Source organism: Eulemur rufifrons, chromosome 17 (genome assembly GCF_041146395.1).
Source record: "Eulemur rufifrons isolate Redbay chromosome 17, OSU_ERuf_1, whole genome shotgun sequence".
Classification (NCBI taxonomy): Eukaryota; Metazoa; Chordata; class Mammalia; order Primates; family Lemuridae; genus Eulemur; species Eulemur rufifrons.
In genome coordinates this window covers 23,935,420-23,963,301 of record NC_090999.1, presented here as the reverse complement: position 1 = coordinate 23,963,301, position 27,882 = coordinate 23,935,420, and the positions used below count along the sequence as shown (strand labels likewise).

Here is a 27,882-nt window from a genome sequence, read left to right as displayed (position 1 = left end):
GCAGGGCAGGCACTAGTTCTGCCCTGTCTTCCTTCCCATTACAGTGGGAACATGTCCTCACCTCTAATTTCTTCCATGCTCAGCCTGGCTTAACTAAAATTTTATTTCCATTTTCAAGAGAGTTGTCCACTAAGGTTGATTGAGGCCTTGCTATAATTTTTACATTTGTTAATAGAGTAAGACTATTGGCATGTTCTTCTTGACACCAGCATCCTAAAAAACATTTTTTTTTACATGTTTCTTGGGGAAAATTAACTTTTTTTCACTGAAAATATTTTCTTTTATGGTTATCTTGATCCCAAATCATTTTGTAAAAGAATTTTACTGTACGTAGTATGAAAGAGTAAAAAGAATGGTTTACTATGGCAGACATATGTAGGGTAAAGTCACAATTTATTAAACTGACTGTACAACACCATTTAGAGTGGATATTGACAAATTTTTATCAACCTGCTCATTTAGATCTGTAATTTCTCAAAAGAATGCTGGCTAGCATCTTCCCTACTTAGTATACCAAGTCGCAGGGGAGAGACTGTGTATTTATTTTTTAAAAAGCAATCCAATGGATTTGTTTTGTCCATATTTTGAAAATAACTTGAAAGATTTTTCTTATTTTAGAAGGTAGAGAATAAGTGGACCTGTCTTTTAAATTATTATAATATATATATTTATAAATTATAGCATTTAAAAATACAAAAGAACTCTAATATTGATGTTGTTACTTTCTGGTATTTAATTTTTATAAATGTTTTTGTAAGTAACTAATTGTGGTATTGCTTTTAAATAGTTTTAAAATCTTTCTGAAATAAGTTCTGCCCAGACCTATTTCCTTAGGACAATATTCTAAATTTCAGTAGTCTAATGTGAATTTGAAATACTCTTATGTCTCCTCAGTATCTTTTTATATACACCAGTACTCAAGAAAAATATATAAAAAGCCTAATTTCTGCATTGCATTAATAAAGTACTTGTTATTTTGCCTTTTCTAATTCAGTTGATTAGGTGAAATAGATTAATCTTTTCAAATGTGTATCTGATCATAATTTTTCAAAATGTTAATAACTATGTTCATTTTTCATGGATGATGCCAAATTTATCTTTAATCAGCCATTACTACCTGATATGTAATGACAAATATTTTCCTGTTTGACCAGTGGGTTGTAGATTTAACTGTTTTTATTTGCAGATTCTCACTACATTTTCAAATCTGTACTTACAAAAAGCTGCAAAGTGCTACCTACTATAAGTAAGTTAGCATCTTTGGCCTTATCTATGCATAATATTCTCTTCAGTTTGATTTTGACAAACTCATTGACTTGCAGTTCCTTCATAGTATTTTAACTTATTGTGATGTAATGAATTTTTGAAATGTTTATTTGATTAGCTGTTAAAATATAGGAAATTATGTAGCTTTGCATGAAATAAACATTTCTACAAGTTAACAAGAATCTTGGTGATTATGTATACATTTTACTTCATTTGAAATCAAACTTTTAAAAGTAGATTTAGGCTTTCTTTGTTCCTTATAAATTTGTTAGCAGATATTACAGAAGAAATGTTTTAAGGTAAATAATTAAATATATGTACTTTAGGTTCCACATTACTTCTTGTATTTATAATTAAAACAAAAGTAATTATGTATTAAAACATGCTATACCCCACAAATATGTACAGTTTTTATGGGTCAATTTAAAAATGTATTTAAAACATTTTTTTAAAAGAGGGTAACGTCTCATTACAAAATATTGAAAAAATTAGATCAGAAACCAGTGAAATAAAAAATGGGAAAGCAGTAGAGAAAATCAAAACCAAAAGCTGGGTCTTTGAAAAGATTATTAAATTAGATGAAATTCCAGCCAGGTTAACCAAGGAAACAGAGTAGGTTGCTTTCCTATATACAAAAAATGAACAGTTGGACTTTGAAATTTAAATGCATAACACTATTTACGTTAGTCCTAGCTAATATAATAAGATAAGAAAAGGAAATAAAAGGCATACAGGTTGGGAAGGAAAAAAAACTATCTTTGTTCACTGACAACATGTTTGTAGAAAGTCTAAAAAAAATTGACAAAATAACTCCTTGAACTAATAAATTACAGCAAGTTTGCAGGAAACAAGGTTAATATGCAAGACTTGATCACTTTCCTATGTAGTAGCAACGGAAAGGTGGAATTTGAAATTAAAATCATAATAACATCTACACTAGTATCCCCCAAAATGAAATACTTAGGTGTAAATCTAACAAAATTTTTACAAAATCTATATGAGAAGAACTATGACTGAAATTGAAGCAGCAATAAAAACTCTTCCAATAAAAGAAAGTTTCTGCCCAGACGGATTCACACCTGAATTCTACCAAACCTACAAAGAAGAACTGGCACCTATACTGCAGAAATTATTCCACAACACTGAGAAGGATGGAATCCTCTACAACTTATTCTACAAAGCCAATATCACCTTGATACCAAAGCCAGAAAAGAACACAACAAAAAAGAAAACTACAGACCAATATCCTTATGAATATAGATGTAAAAATTCTCAAAAAAATCTTAGCAAACTAAATTCAACTGCACATCAAAAAAATAATTCATCATGACCAGGTGGGCTGCATCCCAGAGATGTAAAGATGGTTCAACATATGCAAATCCATAAATGCAATTCACCACACAAATAAAAGCAAGAACAAAGACCATATGATTGTCTCAATAGATGCAGAAAAGCATTTAACAAAGTCCAGCACACCTTTATGATAAAAACTTAACAAAATAGGCCTTGATAGGACATACATTAAAATTATTAAAGTCATATATGATAAACCCACAGCCAATATCATACTGAATGGGGAAAAATTGAAGCCATTCCCACTTAGAAGTGGAACCAGACAAGGTTGTCCACTATCTCCACTTATATTCAACATAGTGCTGGAAGTCCTTGTCAGAGCAATCAGACAAGAGAGGGTAATTAAGGGCATCTAAATAGGGGCAGAGTAGATCAAACTCTGACTCTTTGCTGATGATATGATATTATATGTAGAAAATGCCAAGAATTCAACCAAGAGACTCCTGGAATCAATAAATGAATTCAGTAAAGTCTCAGGATACAAAATCAATGCACACAAATCAGAGGCATTCATATACGCCAATAATAGTCAAGCTGAAAATCAAATAAAAAACAGCACATTTTACAATAGTCTCAAAGAAAATTAAATATATGGGAAAATATTTAATGAAAGAGGTGAGAAACATACACAGGGAGAAGTACGAAACACTAAGAAAAGAAATTGTAGAAGATGTAAACAGATGGAAATATCTACCTTGCTCATGAATTGGCACAATCAACCTTGTTTCAATGTCCATACTACCCAAAGTGATGTACAGAATTAATGCAATCCCTATCAAGTACTATCATCATTCTTTACACATCTAGAAAAAATAATTGTACACTTTCTATGGAACTAGAGAACACCTCGTGTAGCCAAAGCAATCTTAAGCAAAAACAACAAACTGGGAGATATCAGTCTACCAGACTGCAAGCTTTACTACAAGGCTACCGAAACCAAAACAGCATGGTACTGGCACAAGAACAGACATATAGACCTTTGGAACAGGACTGAGAACCCAGAAATGAAACCATTCACAATTGTCATCTAATCTTTGACAAAGCAGAAAAAAATACACACTGGGGAAAAGAATCTCTTTTCAATAAATGGTGCTGGGAAAACTGGATAACTATATGCAGAAGATTCAAACTGGATCACCACCTCTCACCTCTTACAAAAATCAATTCACGATGGATAACAGACTTAAACCTAAGGCATGAAACCTTAAGAATCCTAGAAGAAAATGTCTGGAAGACTCTTTCAGACATTGGCCTAGGCAAAGAATTTATGAACAAGACACCCACAGCAATCAGAGGAACAACAAAAATAAATAAATGGGACCTGATCAAATTAAAAAGCTTCTGCACAGCCAAGGAAACTATCATTAGAGCGAATAGACAGCCTATAGAATGGGAGAAAATATTTGCTTTCTACACATCCAATAAAAGGCCAATAACAAGAATCTATATAGAACTCAAAAAAATCAACAAGAAAAACATCAAGCCACATAATAAATAGGCAAAGGATATGAACAGAAACTGCTCAAAAGAAGACAGAATAATCGCCAGCAAATGTATAAATACTCAACATCTCTAATCATTAGGGAAATACGAATCAAAACGACAATGAGATATCATCTAACCCCAATGAGAATGGCCTTTATCAAAAAGTCCCCAAACAACAAATGCTGGTGAGAATGTGGAGAGACAGGAGCACTTTTACACTGCTGGTGGGACTGAAAATTAGTACAATCTCTGTGAAAAATAATTTGGAGTTACCTCAAAGAGCTAAAAATAGAAATACCAATTGATCCAGCAATAGCACTATTAGGCATCTACCCAAAGGAACAAAAGACATTCTATCATAAACACATCTGCACTTGAATGCTTATGGCAGTACAATTCACTATTGCAAAGATGTGGAAACAACTGAAGTGCCTTCAATCCATGAATGGATTAAGAAAATATGCTATATGTATACAGTGGAATACTACTCAATTACAAAAAACAATGGTGACCTAGCACCTCTGATATTTTCCTGGATAGAGGTTGAGCCAATCCTCCGAAGTAAGGTATCTCAAGAATGAAAGAATAAGCACCACATGTACTCGCCATCAAATTGGCACTAAGTGATCAACACTAAGGTGCTCACACGGTAATAACATTCACTGAGGCTTGGGGGGGGGGCGGGTAAACTTGCAGCTAATGGAATTGTTGAGCTTTGTATGAGGGAATGGCAAGCCTCTATTCCTCGCTTGGGTGAGGCAAAGTTACAACATATAACTGAAATGTTTGTATCTCCATAATATCCTGAAATAAAAAGAAAAGAAAGAAAAAAAAATTAAATTTAAATATGAAAAAATTAACCTGCTAATCTGAAAACAGTAATAGTATAGAATTCAAGGGCCGACTTTGCCCTGTTGACATCACCCATTGAATCATTTCTCTGCCTGTTAAGAGTTGCCCTGAAAGCCTTTCCTAAGGCCAGTGTTGGTTTCAGGATAGGGAGGAAAAAGGTGACTCCTGGGCATAATGATCGCTGCCCTCCCCAGGCCAAGATTACAAGGCGGTGCTATGACAAACTGTCCTCAGATTGTGCTCGAGGAGTTTAGGGAATGATCCCCCATCCTATTTTATTATGCTAATTCAGAATTATCTTCTTGGCTTTAGAAGTTCAATCTTCCAGGTAAAGACTTGAATTTCTAGAGTCCAGTATTTCCCCTTCATGAATGTCACCTTGTAAAGATGCCCTAAAAGGGAGAGGGTCCAGGGTTGGTAGAGCGATCTCCTTCGGGATCCCATTCCAGGGAAGTCTTGAGCTTGAGACAGCCTCTAAATGTTTTAAGCAGGTCCTTGGGGAAATGGGGAATGAGGTTGGCAGTATGAGGTAATTATGAGGCAGCTGGCAGAGAGGCAGAGCACCAGGAGTTCAGGACAGCTTACATAAAGGAGATGTGTATCACTTGGGGGTGGAGCTGTGATCAACATGATTTACTGAGATCCCTGCCATTTCTAGTTCATAGTACCTATGTACCAGGCAGACAGGGCTGTGATTACACGGACAGAGCAGGGTTAAGGATTAGCTCACCACACCCTCTTATTGATAGCTGGTGGTGTGAGAAGCAAATTGTCCAATGGAGCAGCACCCAGGGAGGAGGAGCAGAACTACAAAGGAGGTGACAGAAGACTGGCCGTGTCCTACCTCTTCCCAAGCTCACAGTGAGTGCCTTTGGTGCACTAAGGTGCACACGGTTCCTCAGCCTGGCCTAGGGACTGCAGTCCAGCCTGGGCTCTGAGACTTCTGCAAGAGAAAGCATGGCTGGGCATTGGGTGCTGCTTCTAGTGGGCTTCTTTCTCCCTGGGATCCTGCTCTCAGAGGCTGCAAAAATCCTGACAATGTCTACACTGGGTGAGTGCTTGGCCAGAAACCGAGACACAGGTGGCACAGTTGTCCTTGCTTCCAGGGCTAAGGTTAAGTGTGCTTGATCAGAGGGTCATTCATGTGGTTTTCCAGCCCGGACTTTGGTACTGGGCTGGAGCAAAGCAGAACTCACATGGTTATGGGGCAGAGAGGAGATGCTACTGCTGAGGTGGACAAGATAGTTTTGCAGAAAACACAAAATCCTTCCCTGTCTCTTCCTATTCAGGATGTGCTCCCCATTGTGCAGGGCTGGTGTGAGAGGTTTTCGATCCATCCCAGAGCATAGCCCCTGGGCTGCCTTCTGCAGGGCTCAATTGGACTTTCAGAGGCTCACCCTAAACTCTAGGGATGGCGATGCACAGTAGCTTTCATCAGGAATTATGACAAGCAGTTTCAGGCTCTTGCAGGTCAGGGAAGGCACCCCTGGGGCAGCACTGCACATTTTCTGAAGCTGCATCCAGAGTCTAAGTAGAGTAGGGAAGGTATTTCCTGATGGTAAGGACAGTGGAGTGTTTTCATCCAGAGGAAACCTGCAGAACTGTCCAAGACTGAGGGAGGACCCAGGTCATTCGAATGTTTTGACTCTTCTTCCTTTTACCTGTGCTACTGGAAGTTTTTGAATAACTCATGAGACTGTGAATTCTGCATTTGGTGGCCTTAGTTTTATTTCCTTTACTTTTGTTCCAAAGGGAATGATGATGAAAGAGAAAAATATGTCAGAGTAAAGTGGTCATGCCAGGATGGAGCTTCCCTAAGACTTTATTTCAACACATCATAGGCTCTATTATCACTTTTTTATCACTGAGAATCAGGGCTCTGATCGATCAACTGCTTCTTAGGAACTCTTCACACTGATATGTGCAACACCGTGCCTGTATTTTCCACCAATGCAGTTACATCTTTTGGAGAGGGTACCACCATAAGGCCTTTAAAAAAAAAAAATGCAGTATTAGCTTACCATTAGAAACTCCTAATCCTAAGTACAAAGAAACTCATCAAACTGCTTCGAGACTATGAATCACAAATAGGAATCTTAGATGGAGGATTTCCACTGGTTAGGGATTTGGGCAGTCATGCTCTGGGTTCATGGGCTGTGGGTTACCCAGAGGGAGATGGAGAGACTGACAAAACTTATCTTCCTCTACTCACTGTCAACTTCCTGTTTCCCTACCCTTCCTTTCCTCAACTTAATCACCCTACGTATGTCAGACACTGTATTCTCAGCATTACAGAACTGAAGTTGTACATTGTTCCTAGGTGGAAGCCATTATCTACTGATGGACCGGGTATCTCACATTCTTCAAGATCATGGTCATAATGTCACCATGCTTCGCCAGAGAGCAAATTCTTTAATATCAGGTATTTTTTGTCAATAATTCTTGATTTCTTCTACTCCAGGAAAAGAGCATAATGCCTTCTGCATAGAAAGGCCTAGCAAAATATTTTTAAAAATGTATTTGAATGGAAAGAATGAAGAAGGTGTATGTGCATGTGTGTGCATGTCTGTGCATATAAACTGTTTGAAATCTTCTTAAGCATTGTCCACCAGGACTGAACACTCCATACTCTTATATTTTTTCTCTTATTTTACTTCTACTCCACCCCAAGCAATCTTCCCAAAATCATACACATTATTTTAATAAATTCTTTTTTATACCATGGCTTGGAAATATATTGAACATAGTATGTGGCCATGTTTAACACCTCTATGTAAGGATCACTTTTCTTTTTACATATCATGGATTGCTATTTGCCCTTTTATGATATCTGAAATGTGATGAAGCTTTCTCAGGGAACCCCTTATTCAGGCAGCTAAAATAGAATCTATCATTTGCATGATCTTTGATTATTGAAAAATAAATGGCTGCCCATGAGTAGGTACATAGTGATGTCAGATATTCTTAAATAAGTCAACAAATCCAAAGAGTCTTAGCTAAAACCAAGCTCCTCATAAATCTTGTGAAGTCTTCTCCATTGACCCACAAGAAAACAGAAGCCCAGAAAACTTGAAAGATTTGTTCAAGGTCACATGGCAGGTTAATAAAACAATTGGGTGTGTTTAGGACTTGAGACTCTGGATTGCTCAATAAGGAAGTGTTGGTCAGGCCTTAATGTAAAAAAATCCAAAAGCAAGCATATTTGAGGAACAAAATTCTGAGATGTTATAAAACCTTGAGGGACTTCAGGCTTTGGTAGTGGTCAGACTTTTAAAACAAATTTTTTTGTAAACATTTTTTCATTTTATTTTTATATATTTTGTTGTAGTAATATATATATAACATAAAACCTACCATTTTAACCATATTAAGTGTACATTTTAGTAACTTTAAGGCCATTCACATTCTTGTACAACCCTCACCCCCATCCATCTCCAGAACTTTTCCATCATCATAAACTGGAACTCTACCCATTAAACAGAAACTCCCCATTGCCTACTGCTCCAGCTCCTGGGGACCATTGTTCGGCTTTATTTCTCTTTGAATTTGACTCTTCAGTGTACTGTGTATAAGTGGGATGCTGCAATATTTGTCCTCTTGTGTCTGCCTTGCTTGACTCAGCATAATGTCTCCAGGGTCATCCATGTTATAGTATGTGTCAGAATATCTTTCCTTTTTAAGGCTGAAACAATCTTCCATTCTATGCATATCACACAGTTTGTTCATCCATTTTTCCATTGATGGACATTTGGGTTGTTTCCACTTTTTGACTATTGTGAATAATACTGCTATGAGCATTGGTATACAAATGTCTTTTGGAGTCCTGGCTTAAAACTGTTTTAATCATCTTTTGGATTAGATTTCCCATTCTTTCCTGACCATTATTCATGTCTCTTTGCATCTGCCTTCACTGGATGTCTGATTAAATAGTGGTAGTATATAAATGTTTAATTCCTTTTACTTTCAAAAATAAAAATGAAATTAAATAAAAATTTAAATGATATTAAAATTTTAGATTAAAATTTAATTGTGGCGGTTCCGATGGACTTTGAGAAATAACCAAAGGCTACCGACTTTCTAGCCTTTAATTAATATATACCTACTAAAATCTATAAACAATTGAAGGAATTAATGGAATTTCTTCCATTTTACCGTAACTTTAGGAGTTTAGAGGTGTTTTCTTGTTTGTTTGTTTGTTTGTTTGTTTTTGGTTTTTTCTTTTTTTTTGAGACAGAGCCTCACTTTGTCATCGTGGGTAGAGTACAGTGGCATCATCATAGCTCACTGCAACCTCAAACTCCAAGGCTTAAGTGATCCTCTTTCCTGAGCCTCCTGAGTAGCAGGGACTACAGGCACATGTTACATGCCTGGCTAATCTTTTTATTTTTAGTAGAGACGGTGTCTCATTCCTGAACTCAAGCAATCCTTCTTGGCCTTGGCCTCCTGAGTGCTTGGATTACAGGCGTGAGCCACCATGCGCAGCCCTAGAGTTTCTTTCAATATTTCCTCATCAAGGATTTCTTTGAAGCTCTGAAACAGCATTTTCATTCTTCACTTCATTGGCAGAGCTTCAGTTAAGATCTGCAGATAAGGAAAACACATGATTCGGTCATTATTTCTGACAGATGCCAAATTCAGCATATTGAAACATTTCATTTATTTATTAACTCTTTTTTTGAGTGTGCTTTCCTATGCTGTTTATTTATTTACAACTTTCAAAAATAATATTAGAAGCACTGAAGAAGCAAATGTTTCTAATACTCACATGTACTAATGCTTCAACCAATACTGGGAATCACAAGTGGATTATAGGTAGTGGCTAGAAGAATATTGAGGAGTATAACAGAGTAAATCTCGATTGTCTGAATAGACTGTTAGTAGACATGTGGATGCTAAGAATTGTGCTAGGAATGACTGAAAAGGAAGTGTCAACTCAAAATAAGTGACTGAGGCAAAAGTATCAATCAATGGTGGTTTATTAAGCCAAAGTTGAAGAATTGCCTAGGAAAACCACACCATGGACAGATCTTTGGCTGTTTTTCTGAAGGGAAATTTGGAAATTTCAGTATTGATAGGGGAGTGGGAAAATCAGAGAGAAAATAAAAGGCAGGAGGACAATGAGACAAAATGGTTATATTTTTGTGAGACCCAGGAAAATCTACATAAGAGAAGGTGAATGTTAGAAGAGAAATTGTGAGGGAAGCATCAATTAAGTAGGTGTCTTTGGGTATGTGGAAGAATGTTGGATCATGTTTTGTCCCGGCTGTGTACCTGTGAAGATAAACTTGTTTTTCATTATGAGTTTTAAATGAAACAGACTTTAGTTTTAGGAATTGGATGTACCTGAAGACCTAATGCTGCAATTTGCATATTCTTTTCAATGGGAGGCCAGTAATGAATTTCCTTAATGAATGATGTGTGGAGCCTGTCCTTCACACGTACCTGATGACTTTACCTTCCCTTTTGAATAAGGCATTTGGGGGTAGCTCTTAGATTTTATTTTCTTTTACATTCCCCCCTGTCCTTCAAAATCTGTGGGGGTATACATTATAGAGGACATGAGTTTGTGTTTGTATGTTTCATATAATTTCACATTGCTAGGAAGCCTCATTCTTAGGAGATCATTTCCCACAGAGAGGAGGGTGAAATAAATCAAGAAGGATCAATGCTAAAATTGTGGCAGATAATAAAAACTCAAAAATAATGAAGAAGCCTAGAATCTAATAACAGGTCTGGTGTAAGTTTTTTTTTTTTTTTTTTTAACATAATGTTTTTTTCTCTGTCTAGTTTCTTATTTTTACCAAGAGTATAGCATAGTAGGACCAATTTATTTGTAACATAAATTTTAGTCTTATTATAATTGGCTAGATTATTTGCATAATGTGCAGCAATATTAGTTATTGGCCATATGTGCTTTCTGTTTTTTTTTTTTTTTATATTGGCTTTGTTGGAATTTTTTAAAAAGGAATCCAAGATTAGAATTTTTTTAAAAGAGCCTCTTGAGACTAGTCAAGCCAAGGATTTGGCAAACTGTCTGCAATACCTGTATGAATTGGTTGAATTCTTCATTTTAGAGATCCCCAAATAACTTAAGCTTCCAGAACCTGATGGAAAGTGACATTCTTTATCTAGCATAGATTAGAACCTTGTAAACGACTAAGTATGAGGCCAGTCTCTCAAAAGGGCTTCTGTTTGGTTTTATATAGTCAATCTAAACTCCTCAATGTACTCTGGGAATACTTAAAAATATGCCATTCCAGTTAACGCTTTGGTAAAATAACCAGTGTCACCAATTATGTCCTGTTATAAAAGAAAATAGATCCTTATTGAACTTATGCAAACAGCTATATTATCACATATTAAGAATACTCACAAATAGTTTCTAAATTTTGGAAAAATCAAGTACAAAGAAAATGCTTCAAATTTTGCTCACAAAATTATACTTTACCAGTTTGTTATGAGGTATAAATAGCTCAAAAGAAGATAAAAATCTTTTGTGATTTCTGGAAAACAAAACACAGAAAGAATCACCAATGTTTTAAACAAAAAGTCATAAATAATAAAATATTACTTCCGTCCCATGTAATCAATTTTTGTTCTGTTTAAGGTTTGGTTAGCAATCTTCATGAGCACATCAGCTTTTTAATCAAATCCTGGAAGTTTTCCTCATTCAAATTGTATGATCTCCAAAGTTATCAGGTGTACGTGTAATTAATAGGACCCATCAGACCTTTCTATAAATTTTCTCGCAGAAGCAAATTTTGGACTGTATCCAGTTAAAAATCACTTTTTAAGAGTATCAAAGTAAAGCAATTATTGTCTGAGGATGACAAAACATCTTAGAATAGCCATGGTTAAAGAGACAATTGACAAAGAAATTTGGTTATTTTTGTGGCATATGACAATTTAAGGTAATAACCATAATCGATACTGATAACACAAAGACATATCAGAATTTTAGAAATCTCATATAATTTTTTGTAGAATACATATTAATGACATGTTTATACAAATATAACCCAAAGAAAAACACAATTTCGTATTTGATAATGCTTCCTGTATGGTTTTAACATGCTGTACAAGACTAATGTCTCTCTTGGACTTTCAGTGGCTCCAATATTAAAAAAATCTATTTTGAAGTCAAGTAGACTAAATTTAGAATTTTGATTTTGGAAAGTTTGTCAAATATGAAAGGTTTAAAACACTTGTCACAAAACAGCATCACAGGTTACTATAAAATAACAGTCATTCATTGAGCCAAGGTGATAATTCAAATAATTTAAGAAGCAAAAATTATGCTCTTTGATAGAGAGAAGACTCACCCTCCTAAATAATCATAAGACCTAATAAAGACAAACTGAAAGACAAGCTAATAAAGATACGGACTGAATCTGTCTCTCTTTCCCTCTCCTCTTTTTAAGTTGACTCAAAGTGTGGACAAAATTCTCTTATTTCCATTAAAATTACATTAAAATCTTGTTTAAAAGAGAAAACTGCCTGGGTGTGGTGGCCCATGCCTCCCATCCTAGCACTTTGACAGGTGAAGGAGGGAAGATCCCTTGAGGCCAAGAGTTCAGGACCATCCTGGGCAATATAGGGAGAACTCATCTCTAAAAGAAAGATTACCTATGCATGATGCTCTGTACCTATAGTCCAGCTACTCAGGAGGCTGAGCTAGGAGGATCACTTATGCCCAGGAGTTTGAGGCTGCAGTGAGCTATCATGAAGGCACTGCAATCTAGCCTGGGCAACAGACCAGACCCTATCTCCCCTCTTCCCCACAAAAAAGAGAAAACAAAACTTTACATTGGCATTAGTATGTTACTAATGCTGCAGCTAATTTTAATAAAGACTTTATAAACAAATCTATTTATTCTTAACCAATTTCACCACAGGATAAGGTTTCTATAAACCTTTTATAACCTTTTTAAAATTTTATCATTTTTTCTAACTTTTATGTTTATTTAGTTTTATTTATCATTCATTTTAGTTTTTAAATTTAAAACACTCTCTAAAATCTTTAAATTAGGAAAAGTAGTTTACTTTAACAAAAATCACATTTCTATATCTTCTTATAATCGTTCTTACCAAAAACATGTATCATTTTCCTTATATATTTTGCATAGAGAATTTTTCCCTTATATCTAGTAGTTTTAATTATGTATGTTAATTGCAGTGTTAATTCTTAGTCACCCTAAGTTTTAGTGAAAAACCTAGGCAGTAAGGAATTTTAATTATGTGTCAAATATAGAGCTCAGGACAAAAGACAATGTCAGGAGTATCTTATCTTTTTCAGCATGGCCAAGAGGAACAACTGCCCCAGGAAAGTCAGACCAGTGTTTTCTCCAAGGCCGCATCATAACCTAAAGGCTCAAATGTAAAGACGTAAATTTATGGACAAATTAAACAAGTATTAAAAATATCATACAAGCAACAGTTTATAACCTTAAACTATTTAGCTGAGATAGTGTAAACCTTCCTGACTAGTATGTTTAGGAAAAGAATGTCTCAATTAAATTTGAAGATGTTTTTATTATACTTTATCAATAATTTAAAAATCATCTTTATTTATCAAAGATTATTAAAGCCACATAAATGTGAAAAGCATTTGGGCTTATTTATTTACTTTTAAGCCAATATGGTAGCATAAATGATATTTAAAGACATACACACATACATAGATAAAGATACAAACATGCATAAATGAAGGCTCTATAGTCTTGATTTTAAAACTCTTGTCATAAGACTGGCCAACTGAGCAGTTTTAAAAGACAGCTGGATTCAAACTGTGCCCCTAAAAATGGAACAAGTCAAAGCCTACTTGTTTCACACATGGCCTAGGCCCTCACTGGACTCAGGATACAGGGTAGCAATCTGTATCTCAAAGCAGAGGTAGAGGGAGACAGGTAGAGAGAGACAGAGGGAGAGAATATCCTGTCTCTTGAGAAGGAGTTTGGGCCATGCTAGAGGAGGTCAAAGTTAATTTCTGATATCCTCAAAAGCCAAAAAGATCAGGTAACGTAATACAACAGACAGCAGAGTTGTATACCTGAGAGGAATCTGTCTGTGACTTTAAACTCTGCAAGGGAAGCAGAAGACCCCCAGAAAGAAGTGTGTGGTGCCTTTTTTCCAAGTCCATGAAGGGATTTGAGTCATAAGAGGTTTCTTCTAGGCTTGTGTTTTCATGTGGTACTGAAGATGGCAAAGATGAAGGAGGAATAGGAACATATATATACATATATATGGTAATATTTTGATTTCTTTTAACCAACAGTGTACTGCAGTTCAAAGGGTTTTAGTTCTGATTTAGAGGCCTCATTTCCCATAATTTAGAGGTTTTGTTAGTATTGACTAAGAGTTGGTCAAATCTAATGTGATATAGACCATTGACCAAAAGGAAAATTAGAAGATTCAATCACAAAACTAGTATGTTATTGAGATTCCTAAGCATAAGGAGAAGTTATAGCTAACTGACAATAAACTTTAAGTGCTTAAAACAAAATCCTAGACTAGCTACTTACTTGGAGATGGGCCCAAGCTGTGGCTGCTTTCTGTCATCACAAAAGCAGGGAAATTCACCTTCCTAACTGGAAGAATGACAAAATTCTTAGAGGTGTTTCCTGGCCAAATACACCTTGGATATCACATCAAAAATTTTGAGCGATCAAAGAACCTCAGTAGAGAGCCACTGTTTGGCCTTGGTGAAATTCATTGTAGGTTTCAGTAAACATTTAGCCAGTACCCAGCACCAACAGAATTGCTGCAAGCCAGAAGGGGCAATGCTGTGTTTTGTCAACCCAAAATAAGTGACTAAGGTAAAAATTCTCAGTTAACAGAGATTTATGAAGCCAAAGCTGAGGACTCACCAAGGACAAACACAAAGCACAAACAGATCTGTGGCTATTATTCTGAAGGGCAATTTGGAAATTTCAGTATTTAAAGAGGACTAGGGAACACAGAAAAAAAAAAAAAGGCATGGGTTTGGTGAGACAAAAGGGTTATATTTTTGTGAGATTCAAGAAAATCTACATTTTACATAAGATAAGGGGAATGTTAGAAGAGAAAAAAGCAATGAAGGAAGCATGAATTATGTAGGTGTGAAGATCTATTATGGATTCCACAGGACAGGTGGAAGAATGTCTGATCCTGCCTTGTTTCTGTTCTGCACCTGTGGAGATAAACTTATACTTCATTATTATTGTCACAACAAACAGACTTTAGTTTTAGGAGCTAGACTTAGCCTGTAGACATAAAGTTACAATTTGCATGTCCTTGCTTTTGGGAGGCCAGTAAGGAATTTCTCTACTGAATGATGTGTGAGGCCAGTCTCCACAGGTACCTGAGGCCTATGCCTTTCCTTTTGCATAGGGAGTTGGGAGGGTACTCTTGAGATTTTTACTTTCTTTGACAGAAAAATGTAATATTGTAGAGAAAATCTATATTGCTTTAGAGGCTACATAAATCATCATAAGTGGACTATTTGTGAAAATACAGATGTTAATATCCTCCTTTTGTGGACAGTAAAATGTGAGAAGAAAGAGAGAAATTGAGGAAAGAACTATTAGGCAAAACGGAACCACGACTTCATGTTTTGGGAAATTCTAAGCCAATTAGCATTATAAAAGATTCTAAAATTAGAGGTGTCAATGTCAGGAAACCTGTGTATCCTTTTCTCTTGTAGAGAAAGCCAATTGTGTGGCCGGACCACCTTTTGCTAATGTCTCTGAAGGATTAAAAGGTCAGAGTATTGAGTCAGACAGAGGCTCATTGAAGAGATTAGTGTGAGGCAGGTTCACCGTGTACTGGTTACAAACTCATTTGAGTTTGGGAAGACAGAACACACTCTATACAAGGTACAAGAGGTGGATTTCTTCCTTGCAAACAGGCAGCGAGGGACAACGGAAGCCCAGGATTCATTGGCAGCTGGTCCCCCGAGGCTCAGAAAGCTGCCTGGGTCAAATGCAGTCTCAAGTGTGCATGCCCCACGTGCACTGCAGATGAAGGCCTGTGAAAAGCAGCCCACCCTGGGTTTTATACTCTGGGGAAACCTGACACACTGGGCTAAAGATGAAAAACAACCTGTTTCCAGTGGGGACTGGAACAGAGCATGGGCTATTCAAGCCAGTTCCTTCCTATCTCAAGATGTTGCATTCCCAGCACATTCTACAGTGATTCCTGAGAAAGTTAAGTGAGAAAGGGGAGGCAGAAACAGGGTCAGTCCAAGGCCACCCAGTGACTCATCCTGCAATTAGATGTATGACTCGTGGATCCCTTCACCAATAGTGGCAGAAGGCAAAAATAGAGATGAAATTATCTAGAAAGGAACTGTGTAGCAGCCTCTTATCTAGTGAGGTGAAGTCCCGTGACATACACAGGGGAGCTGCAATGTACCTGAGAATTTTATGCCAGGAAATCCACTGCCAATTTGGACAGAAAGGATCAGAGAGAGAAGGTGACAGTAAAGAAGACTGTTGGATTTCCAAAATTCTACAAGTAGGAAATAGATGATAAACTACTCAGCTGCAAACACATGCTCGCTTTCATGGAAAAGGAAGGATAACTCTGAGGATGAAGCCATAAGCCCAGAGGGCTGAAGTATAGACTATAGAATTATTCCTAGTCCTTAAAACCCAATTTTCTTTGCCCAGTTGGCATGAAAATATCTTGGGACTGGTGATTCATTGTTTTCCTTCTGTTTTATCTCTATTTAAATGATAATGTCTATCACTAGTATCCAATGCTTGTTGCACTATTGGTGGTGTTGAGCAGATAAATTTCTGACTTTTTGACTGAATAAAAATTTTTTTGCATGTATCACTTTAAATAATGAAAATGAATTTTTCTCAAACAGAAATAGCAGAGGCTCGGAAATCACACAGACTCATACTGTATTTAATACAAACTCTGCCACTTTCTATGTGTGTAGCTTTGACAATTGTCTTAAACTAAATTAGCCTTTCTTTTCTTACTTGTAAAATGAGAAAAATAGCTCTAACTTTAAATGAAAGCTTTAAATGGAGCTTCCATATCTTCAAATTGAAAAAAAATCCATAATCATTGTACTGTCTCAATATATGTTATCAGTGTATAAGACTGAATGAATGAGAATGGAGCAAAATGAGGTAAAATTATTTAAAAAATCAAACATTCAAATAAATATGAAATCATTAAAATAAGTAAATTTTGTCATTGTTATGTTAGTGTTACCATGCTGTGTGGCATATTTACCTTTTTAAGCCCATTGCTATTTTCTTAGATTTTAAAGAAGAAGAAAAATCATACCAAGTTATCAGTTGGCTTCCGCCTGAAGACTATCAAAAGGAATTTAATAAGTTTGCAAGTTTGTTTATGAAAGAAGTTTACAATGAAAGGTAGTTTTTTTATTCTTTGAAACAAAGAGTTACTTTTAATCATGCAAATAAATGGGTGGATGCCTGCATAATGGAAATGAGGGTAAGAGAAAGGGATGGATGAATGGATGGATGGATGGATGGATGGATTTATGGAAGGATACACAGATGATAGGTGGATGGATTTGGTACAGTCACGAGAAAACCTTTCTTACTCTGCATTGTCCTTCCTATAATATGAGGAGGAATGTATTTCTATACAAATTGAAACATTGTTCCTTCTGGGACTTGGTTCCAACGCTTCATCTACAAATGTCTGGAATTTCACCAACACAAAAACAGGGACATGCCTCTCAACTACTCATTGGTGATAGTTTTCCAACGTAATTTCGTCCCTTCTCCTCTCACATACTTATAAATGTAGGGAAGATTTATGAATGTTCATGTTACAAAAGTTGAACGTCTGGCCATGTAAAGTTCTATTATAAATCAATCACCCTGACACAAAATGAGACATGATACTGACTCCTCTTTTTGCTTCATCTGCAATGGAAGGGAACATATAACCTTTTAATGGAAGACAAAAACAGGAAGTAAAGAAATTCATGCCTATCTTTGTTAATTGCAGTGGTGTTATTCTCTATCTTTCCTTGCAAATTCTACTCTGCTTATAAGTAGAGGTGTTTAAATCTGACTTTTTCCCTAAAGCCTTGTCTCTCAGTCAAGCTGGGAGACCATATTCACACCCCGGTAGGTCTGGTCTAACCCACCCTTTTGGCACTTAGTCTATATCATCTTGCAGAGTTAGTTATATATTGTAAGTGTATGCCTTGTCTCTTCTCCCCCAGTTTAATATTTTTAAGGACAGTTTTAGGTAACAGTACATTCTTAAAAATATTTTTAATTTATTAGTTTAATTTTAAATATGATCAATGAACTATATACTAAAGACTTTTACTGCATTACTCAAAATATCTGGCAAACATTTATATTCCTTTGTTATGTGAATCTTTAAAAATAAACAATAGAGGATGATTTCAGCCAATTATTTTCTTTGTTTGACTTGAAGCTGGTCCTAATGTTTAGGCAGGGATCTGCATATACCTAATAAGGTCTCAGCCTCAGGGCAATCCCTAACTGAAGGGCAATGGTGCAGTGATGTACAGGTTACAGTTTTGCCAAGGTATTGGTTCTCTCAGTCCTTGAAGCAGCCAGCAGGCCCCTGATATCTAGAGCCCTGGCACCTCGGGGCTTTGGCCTGGGCATCCTCATTGATTTCCCTATCATCCTGGAAGACAGGATCATATTCTTTGCAGGCAATGAGAGGAAGGCATTGCAAGAAGAAAGGTCCCTGGAATAAGTCTTAATTAAATCTCAGTAAAGTTTTGGCATTTTCTTCTCTGACTACTCCAGCCTACATTGAAGTGGAAAGGCTCATAATGTGCTTCAAAACCAGGTTGTCTTTAGTTTTCGTTTTTTTCCATTGCTTAACTCCTAGACGTAGAAAGGTGAAATTTTCATTTTTGGCTAAGATTTTTGGTTCTAATATGATCAGTGTTTCTTGGGTGAGCCAATGTCTCATACGCAAACACACAATGATGAAAAGATTAGCATATATCATCAATATTGATAAAGTCTATCATCAAATTACCTACAAGTCTAGGTGGGCAAACAAGACAATCACTCATAAAAAGTCAGTATATAAAGGAGTGTTAAACAGAGCATGACAGAATTTATCAAGGAGACACAGAACTGTGAGATCTGCTACAGTCAGAGACGGCTTCCAAAACAGAAGGACCTTGAACTGGCAATGATGGTGGGTGGGATTTGAGTCTGGGTGGAAAGCAGAGGGGAGAAGGGTACACTCTAGGGAGCAGAAACATTTGAACCACAATGACCATGGCCGAGAGTGTTTGTAGGAAACTGGTTGAATGTGTGGGCTACTGCTAGACATGCTCTTGGTTCTCCCAGATATTGTCTTTGTATCTCAAGATTCTTTTATGTATTGTGAATTTAACACCTCCCATGAATATTTATCAATTATTTTCTTCTGACAGGGAAACGTTTGAAAACTTTCTAAAGCTTGTGGAACAACAGGGATTTCAGTGCAGTCATTTGCTAACCAGAAGGGATATCATGGATTCCTTACAGAATGAGAACTTCGACCTGGTGGCAGTTGAAAGTTTTGACTACTGTCATTTCCTGATTGCTGAGAAGCTCGGCAAGCCATTTGTGTCCGTTCTTCCCGCCACATTTGGCACTATGGACTTTGGGCTCCCAAGCCCCTCATCTTATGTTCCAGTATTCCACTCCTTGTTAACTGACCACATGGACTTCTGGGGCCGAGTGAAGAACTTTCTGAGTTTCTTTACTTTCTCCAGGAAGCAAGGGCAAGTTCAGTCTGTATTTTACAACACCATCAAGGAGCATTTCCCAGAAGGCTCAAGGCCAGTTTTGTCTGATCTCCTACTGAAAGCAGAGCTGTGGTTTGTTAACTCTGACTTTGCCTTTGATTTTGCCCGGCCCCTACTTCCCAACACTGTTTATGTTGGTGGGTTAATGGCCAAACCCACTAAGCCAGTACCACAAGTAAGTAAACCCTTAGCACTAATTTGGATTTCATGCCAAGGCCTTCAGCACATGGTTGGTGGCTGCCCTGTGCCAGCGGGATCCTGAGACTGAAGTAGAGCCAGGCGAGGGAGGCACCTAGGGCTTGTTGTGTGAGGAAGGTCTCACCTTCAGGGCTGTGCGAGAACAGTGCTGGGCCCTGCATGGTCCTGAGATTGAGGCCTCCTCCTATGGGCTCCTCTGGCTGCTCTCTTGCCTCACCCTAGTCCTGGGCTGGGTGTGATAAGCGCTTTATGACAGTTACTGTTTTCATTTATAGTTTGCATGATCATGTGTATAATAAATATGTAGCTAGTGCCCATTGCATGAAATAATATGCAGAGAAATGAGTTACTTACTGACAATGCTGTGATACAGGGAGTAAGTGGGGTGGGACTGTGTGGGACTGACTGACAGCCAGAATGGCAGGAGTCATACCCAGCATCCCCTGCAACTGCAGGTGTCATCCCAGTGTCCCTTGCCTGTAGAGCCCTGGCTCCAGGCTCTAGCTAGACCTTGTGATCTGATTTTTCAGGGGTGGGCCCAGGCCTCCATAATTTGTGAACATTGCCTTGGTGATTTGGATAAACAGCTTGGACTTAGAACCACGGCTCTGGAAGGTTCTAGAAGGGAAGACAGCTAGGATTAGTTGTCTGCCTGTTGCCTGTCAGCACTTGGTTGCCATTTTTCAGCAATTATCATGTACAACATCTTGTCCCTCTAGGTGTGATCCTCTCCAATGTTATAAATGAAGAATGGTGGAGGCTCAGGTGGTGTAGGTGACCTTCCCAGCACCATGCATTTGAGAGACCCTGAGGGCCTGGACTTTGCCTGGGCCTTGAGGTCACCAAATTGTCCACCCCTCCTCCCCTGACCTCACATTTAGTGAGCAGGAGGAGCTGGGTGTGATCCATGGGACAGATGGGCCTCTTGTTGGTGGCAGGAGCTTAAAAGGATGAAGGTGGGAGGGAGGCCTCCAGGATGGGGGAGCAGGGCCCACGTTAGGAGGTGGAAGTGGGATGGCCATGACTCTGTGTCCCCTGGGCAGTCTGGCTGGATGGACTATTGCACGAATAAAGCCAAGGGGGACTAAGTGGAGGCTTTACCTGTCAGGAGGGTGGGGCAGGCCTTGGCCATAGAGTAAAGGGAGGGAATTGTTGTGAGGATAATAATGGCAGTGAGATTTGGAATATCTGTGAGACACACATGGTGTTAAGAAAATTTTCTTCTCTTCCTTTTCCAGTTTTTATACGATGGTCTTATGTTGCTTTAGTAGTTATAGAAAGGGTTTCAAGGTTGTTTTAAAGTGGTCCTTTGGGATGGTAAATCAGACAGTGGTGGGCTGTGTAGAATCCACTACGGGCCTGACCACCTGATAGGGTGAGGAGTTGGGAGATTAGGGGAGCCACAGAAGTGCAGAGACAATTAGGGTTGAGGACATATTTGGAAATAAGAACTGACAAAACTTTATTAAAGCCATAGTGAAGACATTAGACACAGCCTTCCTTGAGAATTGCCTGGGAGACTTTAACACATAAGCTGCTCAGGTGTGCTGTTGGGGCTGAGCATGGCTGCTTTGTACAAGCCTTCCAATGTGGTTATCATTTGCAGTCCTGTGGGTGAGGCACTGTGGTATAGGATGAAGTATGTACGAAGATCAGTGGCCGAGAATATCATGGAACGTAGGATCCACACTGTGTGTGGGTTGGGGGAGCCTTACCCCATTCTGCCTCCATTTCTGCTGGTGACAGTGATGTTCTCCCAGCTTCTGCATTGTGAACTCAAGAAGTCCACTCCCCAGGCTGGGTCCTGACGCCTAACTGATTCTCTCCCAGATCACCACCTCTGGTCTGGCCTTGGACATCTCTCAGATGACTGTGACTCCATGAACATATAGTGGGGGTGGAGGAAGAGGAACAGCCCAAGAAGCTGCGGTTAGGATTTGAAAGAAGAGAGCTGTTCTCACCCACACAATGGACAGGGGTGGACAGTGCAGAGATGCTGAGCTGTCCCAAGGGCCATGATAACTGTTACAGAAGGGTGATGTCAAGGCACCGATAAGAGGCACTGATGACAGGGTTTGTCAGTCAATGGTGTGACTTGCATTCTGCTTCCCCTGAGTCTTTCACAAGCAATTGTGTTGTGTCCTTTGCTTGGTTGTCTGTCTCCAGGACTTTGAGAACTTCATCGCCAGGTTTGGAGATTCTGGTTTTGTCCTTGTTTCTATGGGCTCCGTGGTGGACATCACTAGCTTCCAGGAAGTCCTTAAGGAGATGAACAGTGCCTTTGGCCACCTCCGCCAAGGGGTGATATGGAAGTGTAAACATTCCCACTGGCCCAAAGATGTCAAGGTGGCTGCAAATGTGAAACTCGTGGACTGGATTCCTCAGAGTGACCTCCTGGGTAAGGGCTGCCCAGACCTGCTCCTCTCGTTCCATTGTCCTGTCTTTGGGGCTCTTCAGGACTCTGACCTCTAGCTGGGCATTTGTCCCAGCCAGAGAAGGAGCTGCCCTTGGGTAAAGGTAAGACTCCAGAGGGCAGGAAGGAGCCGCCAGCTGGAGGTCTTGAGGAATCAGTCTATTTTTCTTATGGGATGAGAGGCCAAAATGGCCAGCTTTCCTCTTTCTTTTCTATCCCAGGCCTGACGTATGCAGCCAGTAGTTATATTCCCGTCATGTCCCGTCAACCCTACTGCATTTAGTCTTGGACCAGGTCACTCAAAATGCAACACAACCTGTGAACTCTGAAATTATACACCAGGGGGGGATGCTGCCGCTTTGTTTAGTGGCTTTGTGAGCAGCAATTCAGCCACATGTCATTACACAAACACATCCACACAGAGACATATCCTCTCAATGTAAAAAGCAACTCAACCTTCACAGCATTGGATGCCAGCTATGACTTTAGGGTGTGCCAACACACCTTTGTGTGAAGAGTAGCAACCTTACAGCTGATTTGGTCCACCAAGTTGTCTGGTCCAGAGAGTTCTTCATCCCAGCAGGTTTTCTGAGTTCCCAGTACTGCTTGTTAAAGACACTCCCATGCACAGCACTCAGTAGAATAAATGCTCATAACCAAGATATGGCTCCAAATACCTGAAATATTTAAGAAACACATTCCTGGCCCCACATCTGCAAATTTATTTCTTTAATTCTGAAGCGGAGCCCATGGTTCTCATTTCCAAGAGGAGGCAAGGAGATTCTGATACGTTTTGCAGTTGAGTGACACAGGGTCAGATGGATTCTTCATGATAGCAATCATTCTTGTTAGCTCTAAGCACTGTTGGGAGGGAGGGACAGGAATTGGAGATACCAAGGTGTAGGGTCAAGTCTCTGCTTTGAAGTGGCTTGTCACATAACGGAGTGTACCATAACAGTGCAGCGAACCATGAATTGTGATGGCAAAGAAGGAATCGGGAGTTAAACAAAAGGAAATTAGTTGTCAGTAAATAACAAAGAGCTCAGGACAGACAAACAGAGGAGGTAGAGACAGAGGAAGAAACACACGAGAGAGAATAGAGATGAGAGAAGCAAAGGGGAGGCACAGGGAGGACAGGGAGAAGGAAGGATGGGTGGATGGATAGCAGATATGTGCCTTGGATAGCCCTCTTCTCTGTAGAACTCCCTGGGTTCTCAGTCTTACCTAGGCTTGGAGAAGGCCCTATACACAGCATAGCTTGGAATCCAGCACCTTGGAACTGCTTCCTTGGATGTGCCCCAAGCGATGTCAAATTGCTTTGACACATCTATTGGGCCCCTTGGCATTTTCTCATGCCCTCCCTGCTCTACCTGGTGTTCTGAAACTTTTCATCCTGAATGTTGCACCCTTTTCTTCTTTGCAACAGCTCACCCCAGCATCCGTCTGTTTGTCACCCATGGTGGGCAGAACAGCATCATGGAGGCCATCCAGCATGGGGTGCCCATGGTGGGCATCCCTGTTTTTGGAGACCAGCCAGAAAACATGGTCCGAGTAGAAGCCAAAAAGTTTGGTGTCTCTATTAATTTAAAGGAGCTAAAGGCAGAGACATTGGCTCTTAAGATGGAAGAAGTCATAGAAGACAAGAGGTATGCTGCTGTCGGGGTTGTGCTCCCTTCGGGTGAGTGAAGGCATAAACACTAAGGGCATTGTGTGGGCCTGTTTTTTAATGCAGACTGTATTTTCCAGCACATGGGATAATATGTGTGTGATGCTAAGAGCTGACCTGTGTCCTCTGAATGTAAGACTAGAGCAATTTAAGTTAGATGCCAAGAATAATTTTCTACTTTTTGTGTTTGGGCACCCAAACTACATACACAGGGGCTGTGTGAGAGCTCTTCTGTTTGTAGTTCTTCTAGTGGAATTCAGCTGAGGCAGAATGTTGCCTTTCTGTTCTCCACATGCTCCACAGACTTCCTCCTCTTGGGATTTTGTTCATGCTGCTAACACTCTCTTCTCAGAGAGGCTCTTTCCTAACATTCAGTCTCATCTCCAACACGTTTGTTCATATATTTCATCCCAGACCATCCTGGTTGGGCTCTTCTCCCTCCCACTAAACTATGTCATTTCCTCCTTAAGACTTCCTGGGGGCTGCAGTTACCTCATTTGTTTATGTTTTACTTACTATCTGTCCCCCCACACTAGAGAGAAGAGAATATTGATCTCCATGAACGTAACAGTGTGTTCTCTTGTTTTCCAGTATGTTCCCAGTGCCTAGCACAGGCCCTGCCACAAAGTAATGAGTTTTGAACTAACGAGTTTTGGTCAAGTGAGGTATAGAAAGGTCCCAGTGACCTCCAGGTCACTAATGGTCCATCCAGCACAATGACCTCATGTGAAGACAGAAATGTACATTTTCTTTTTTATATTTCAGAAGGAGTAAATAAGTTTCAAGGGCATAATCCTCAAGGCTTAACTTCCTCCCTTGAACATAGGAGACACTCAAGCACTTCCAGTTGAATCACTGCTAAGGCACCACACAGCTCATGGGTCTTAGCCCTAGAACAGTTAAGTTGCAGGGTCAGATAACTGCAGAAGAATTGTATATATTTGCAATGTCATATGTTATGGATGTTCATTTCCTGAAGAACAGGTTTGTAGCTTTTGTTTGCTGCATTTTTAAAGAACTAGACCCTAAATGGCCATGATTTACTGTCCTCTGGGAAGGAGTCATTCTGGGCTTGGCTTTTTCCCCCCAGACATTGTGCATCCTCAGGGCCAGATTCATAATTTCTGGAGCCTGGTGTCAAATGGAAATGTAGGGTTTCTTGTTGTAAATTTTAAGAATTTTAAGACGGTGACAGCAGAGAATTCAATCAAGCACTGGATAGTACTAAGCTTGCGGTGCAAATATGCAGACAGCAGTCCAGGAATTCAGCGCTGGCCAACATGACCCTTTACTGGTGAAGGAATGTGTAGTCATTGTCCTGGGCCTGGCAGTCCCTAGAGTGGCAGTTTTCATGCTGTTTAGGCACTGGCACATAGTAGGTGCTCCCTGATACATATAATGATAATTACATCATATAATTTTCCTGTGGTATATCAAAAGCCTCCTTGTAGTAGGGACTAGTCCTTACAGATTGGGTCACTTTTATGTAGTTTGGCACTTTCAGAATTAAGCATGGATGTTTTGCATGTATGTATCATTATTAAACTTTTCAAAGAGACCCAGCGAGATTATTGCAGAGTAAGGCCAACAAATTTTCCTTAATCACAGTCTTTAGTGCATCAGATAGAAAAGGATCACACATTGAAATCCTGTGAGGTCACATCAGTAATGGCCCCACCCCATCTCTGCCAACAGGTACAAGTCTGCAGCAGTGGCCGCCAGTGTCATCAGACGCTCCCACCCCCTGACCCCTGCCCAGAGGCTGGTGGGCTGGATCGACCACATCCTGCAGACAGGGGGCGCTGCACACCTCAAGCCCTATGCCTTCCAGCAGCCCTGGCATGAGCAGTACCTGCTGGATGTCTTCCTGTTCCTGCTGGGACTCATTCTGGGCACCCTGTGGCTTTGTGGGAAGCTGCTGGGTGTGGTGTCCAGGTGGCTGCGTGGGGCCAGGAAGCTGAAGGAGACATGAGGCCGAGTGCTGCCCTGGGAGATGGGTGTGTTTGGTGGCAGCATCCCCATCTCTTGGGGGCTTCCCCCAGTTCTGGCAACCCTGTTCTCCACATCACATCCACTTGCTATTTTGCTGCAAATTCCTCCTCATGAGCTTTGTCCTGTTAGCAGAATCTTTTCCAAGCACTTATGGTCTGTATTCGCCAGTCAGCAAGGACTGTGCTGTGATTCTATCTCTGAGTGACTTGAACCACTGACCCTCAGATTTTCAGTCTTCAGGCCCACTCTCCTTCTCATGCCACTTTGGGTATCATTAAGCCTGACCATCTCAGCCTCCATGTCTAGATCTCAGCCTCTTGCCACACTCCTGCCCCTAGAACTTGTTAGGGAATATCTGTCCAAATTTTCCCTTGTCTTTGCTGCTCCTGCACACTCAGTGCTCAGGAAGCCTGTCCCATGCATATGCATGCAGGGTCGGGGACACCCTTGGGGGGCTTCACATTTGGAACCTGCCTCTGGTGCCCACAGATAGCTCCTTGTTGGCTGATCAGGCAGGGAGCTGTGGGTTCCCAGATTTCCAGGAAAGGAAAAGTTTTCACAAAATATTTCCCCTGCAACTGACACTGCCCCACTGGCCAAGAGATTTCTGTCCTGATTGCCCAGACTTCTGTCATCTGGCTCTCAAGGCTGTAAGGAAGCTGGAAAGTGTCTGCATTGGCAGGTGACAAGGACAAAGGGATCTGGGAGTGGCTGTGGGGTAATCTAACCTGTAGTGTCTGAAGAACATGGAAAATGGCCAAACAATACTCCAGAATGAACAATCTTCTGATGTTTTTGTCTTGGCCTATGTTTATACACCAAAGCAGCAAGCAATCGCGGACATGAGGGGAATACAATCTTCTGTTTCTTGGTTACAGTCTCTGGCTGGGCCTGAGGAATCACATGGCACTGAGTTGGGCTCAATGATTTTCTGGGTGTGATGGGGACCTGTAGATAGGCAGAGGGACCAGGTGATTTCAGGGATGGAGCCCCAGCCCTTGATCCCTGTGTAGATCAGAAGAGGGAAGGAATAGTGGAACCAAGGCTGTGGAACCATGGACAGTACAGAGAGGGCTGAATGTTATCACCAACCAGTGGGAACTAAGCCTTAGGTGCTATAAAAATGATGAAAGCCTCGCTATTTATGGTAATATAGAAATGTGATTTCCAAATTAATTCTCTTTGGAGTCAGTGTGGCTCTGTGGCCCTCTATACAAAACATTTTGTTTTAATGAGTAGGAGATATGTATCCATGTCAAAATGTCTTATTATGTACAGAAGAATGGGGACTTCAGACTTACTGATAGGGGCTAGAATTCACCTGAGCAATCATGCATGGTGTGTTTTAACCAAGCCTATCCCTGTGTTTGCTAACTCTCCTCCCTTTTGGCTGGCATTCAGGTTTGGAAAGTGCTGAGGTAGGTGTCAGGACGGAGGAAGTGGAGCATGTCAGAGGGACTTCCTCCTTCTGGGGCTGCCACAATCTGCATGTAGTTAGATTCCATATGCATTATAAAGATCAACAAGAAGAGAAAATTAAAATTAAACTCATATAACTGATAGCTTCCCAGAAATAAAAAAATAAATACCCGACTGTAAGAGAACTATCTCCTGAACTCCTATTAGAAGGCTTTGTGGAGAGCTAGTGAGTCCAGAGAAATCAGGATGTGAAGCAGGTTCCCTGTGCACTGGTGGCCAGTTTGTCTGAGTCCAGCAGGACAGACACCCCACACAGAAGTTAGATGAAGTGTGTTTAGTGGCCTGAAATATCCAGGTTTCCAAACAAAGCCAAAGTAGAGGAACAGAAACATAGAATAAGTGGGAGAAATGGAAACATGATAGATTTAAATATATACAATGTATGTATATGTATTTAATACATACAGTGTACAT

At 39.6% G+C, this 27,882-nt stretch overlaps 1 protein-coding gene across 2 annotated transcripts; it reads left to right on the top strand.

The window, feature by feature from the left end:
* Positions 1-5,816: 5,816 nt before the first annotated feature.
* Positions 5,817-27,840, top strand: LOC138398159 (UDP-glucuronosyltransferase 3A2-like). 2 transcript variants are annotated; one of them, XM_069492392.1, is made up of 7 exons: positions 5,817-6,007; positions 7,277-7,378; positions 17,213-17,327; positions 19,364-19,895; positions 22,085-22,316; positions 23,758-23,977; positions 25,693-27,840. In XM_069492392.1, exons 1-7 carry the CDS (start codon positions 5,914-5,916, stop codon positions 25,967-25,969), a joined length of 1,572 nt encoding a protein of 523 aa, XP_069348493.1. In that variant the 5' UTR covers positions 5,817-5,913; the 3' UTR covers positions 25,970-27,840. The 2 variants fall into 2 exon arrangements, with proteins under 2 accessions (XP_069348493.1, XP_069348494.1); XM_069492393.1 differs by lacking the exon at positions 7,277-7,378.
* The last annotated feature ends 42 nt before the right edge of the window (positions 27,841-27,882 follow it).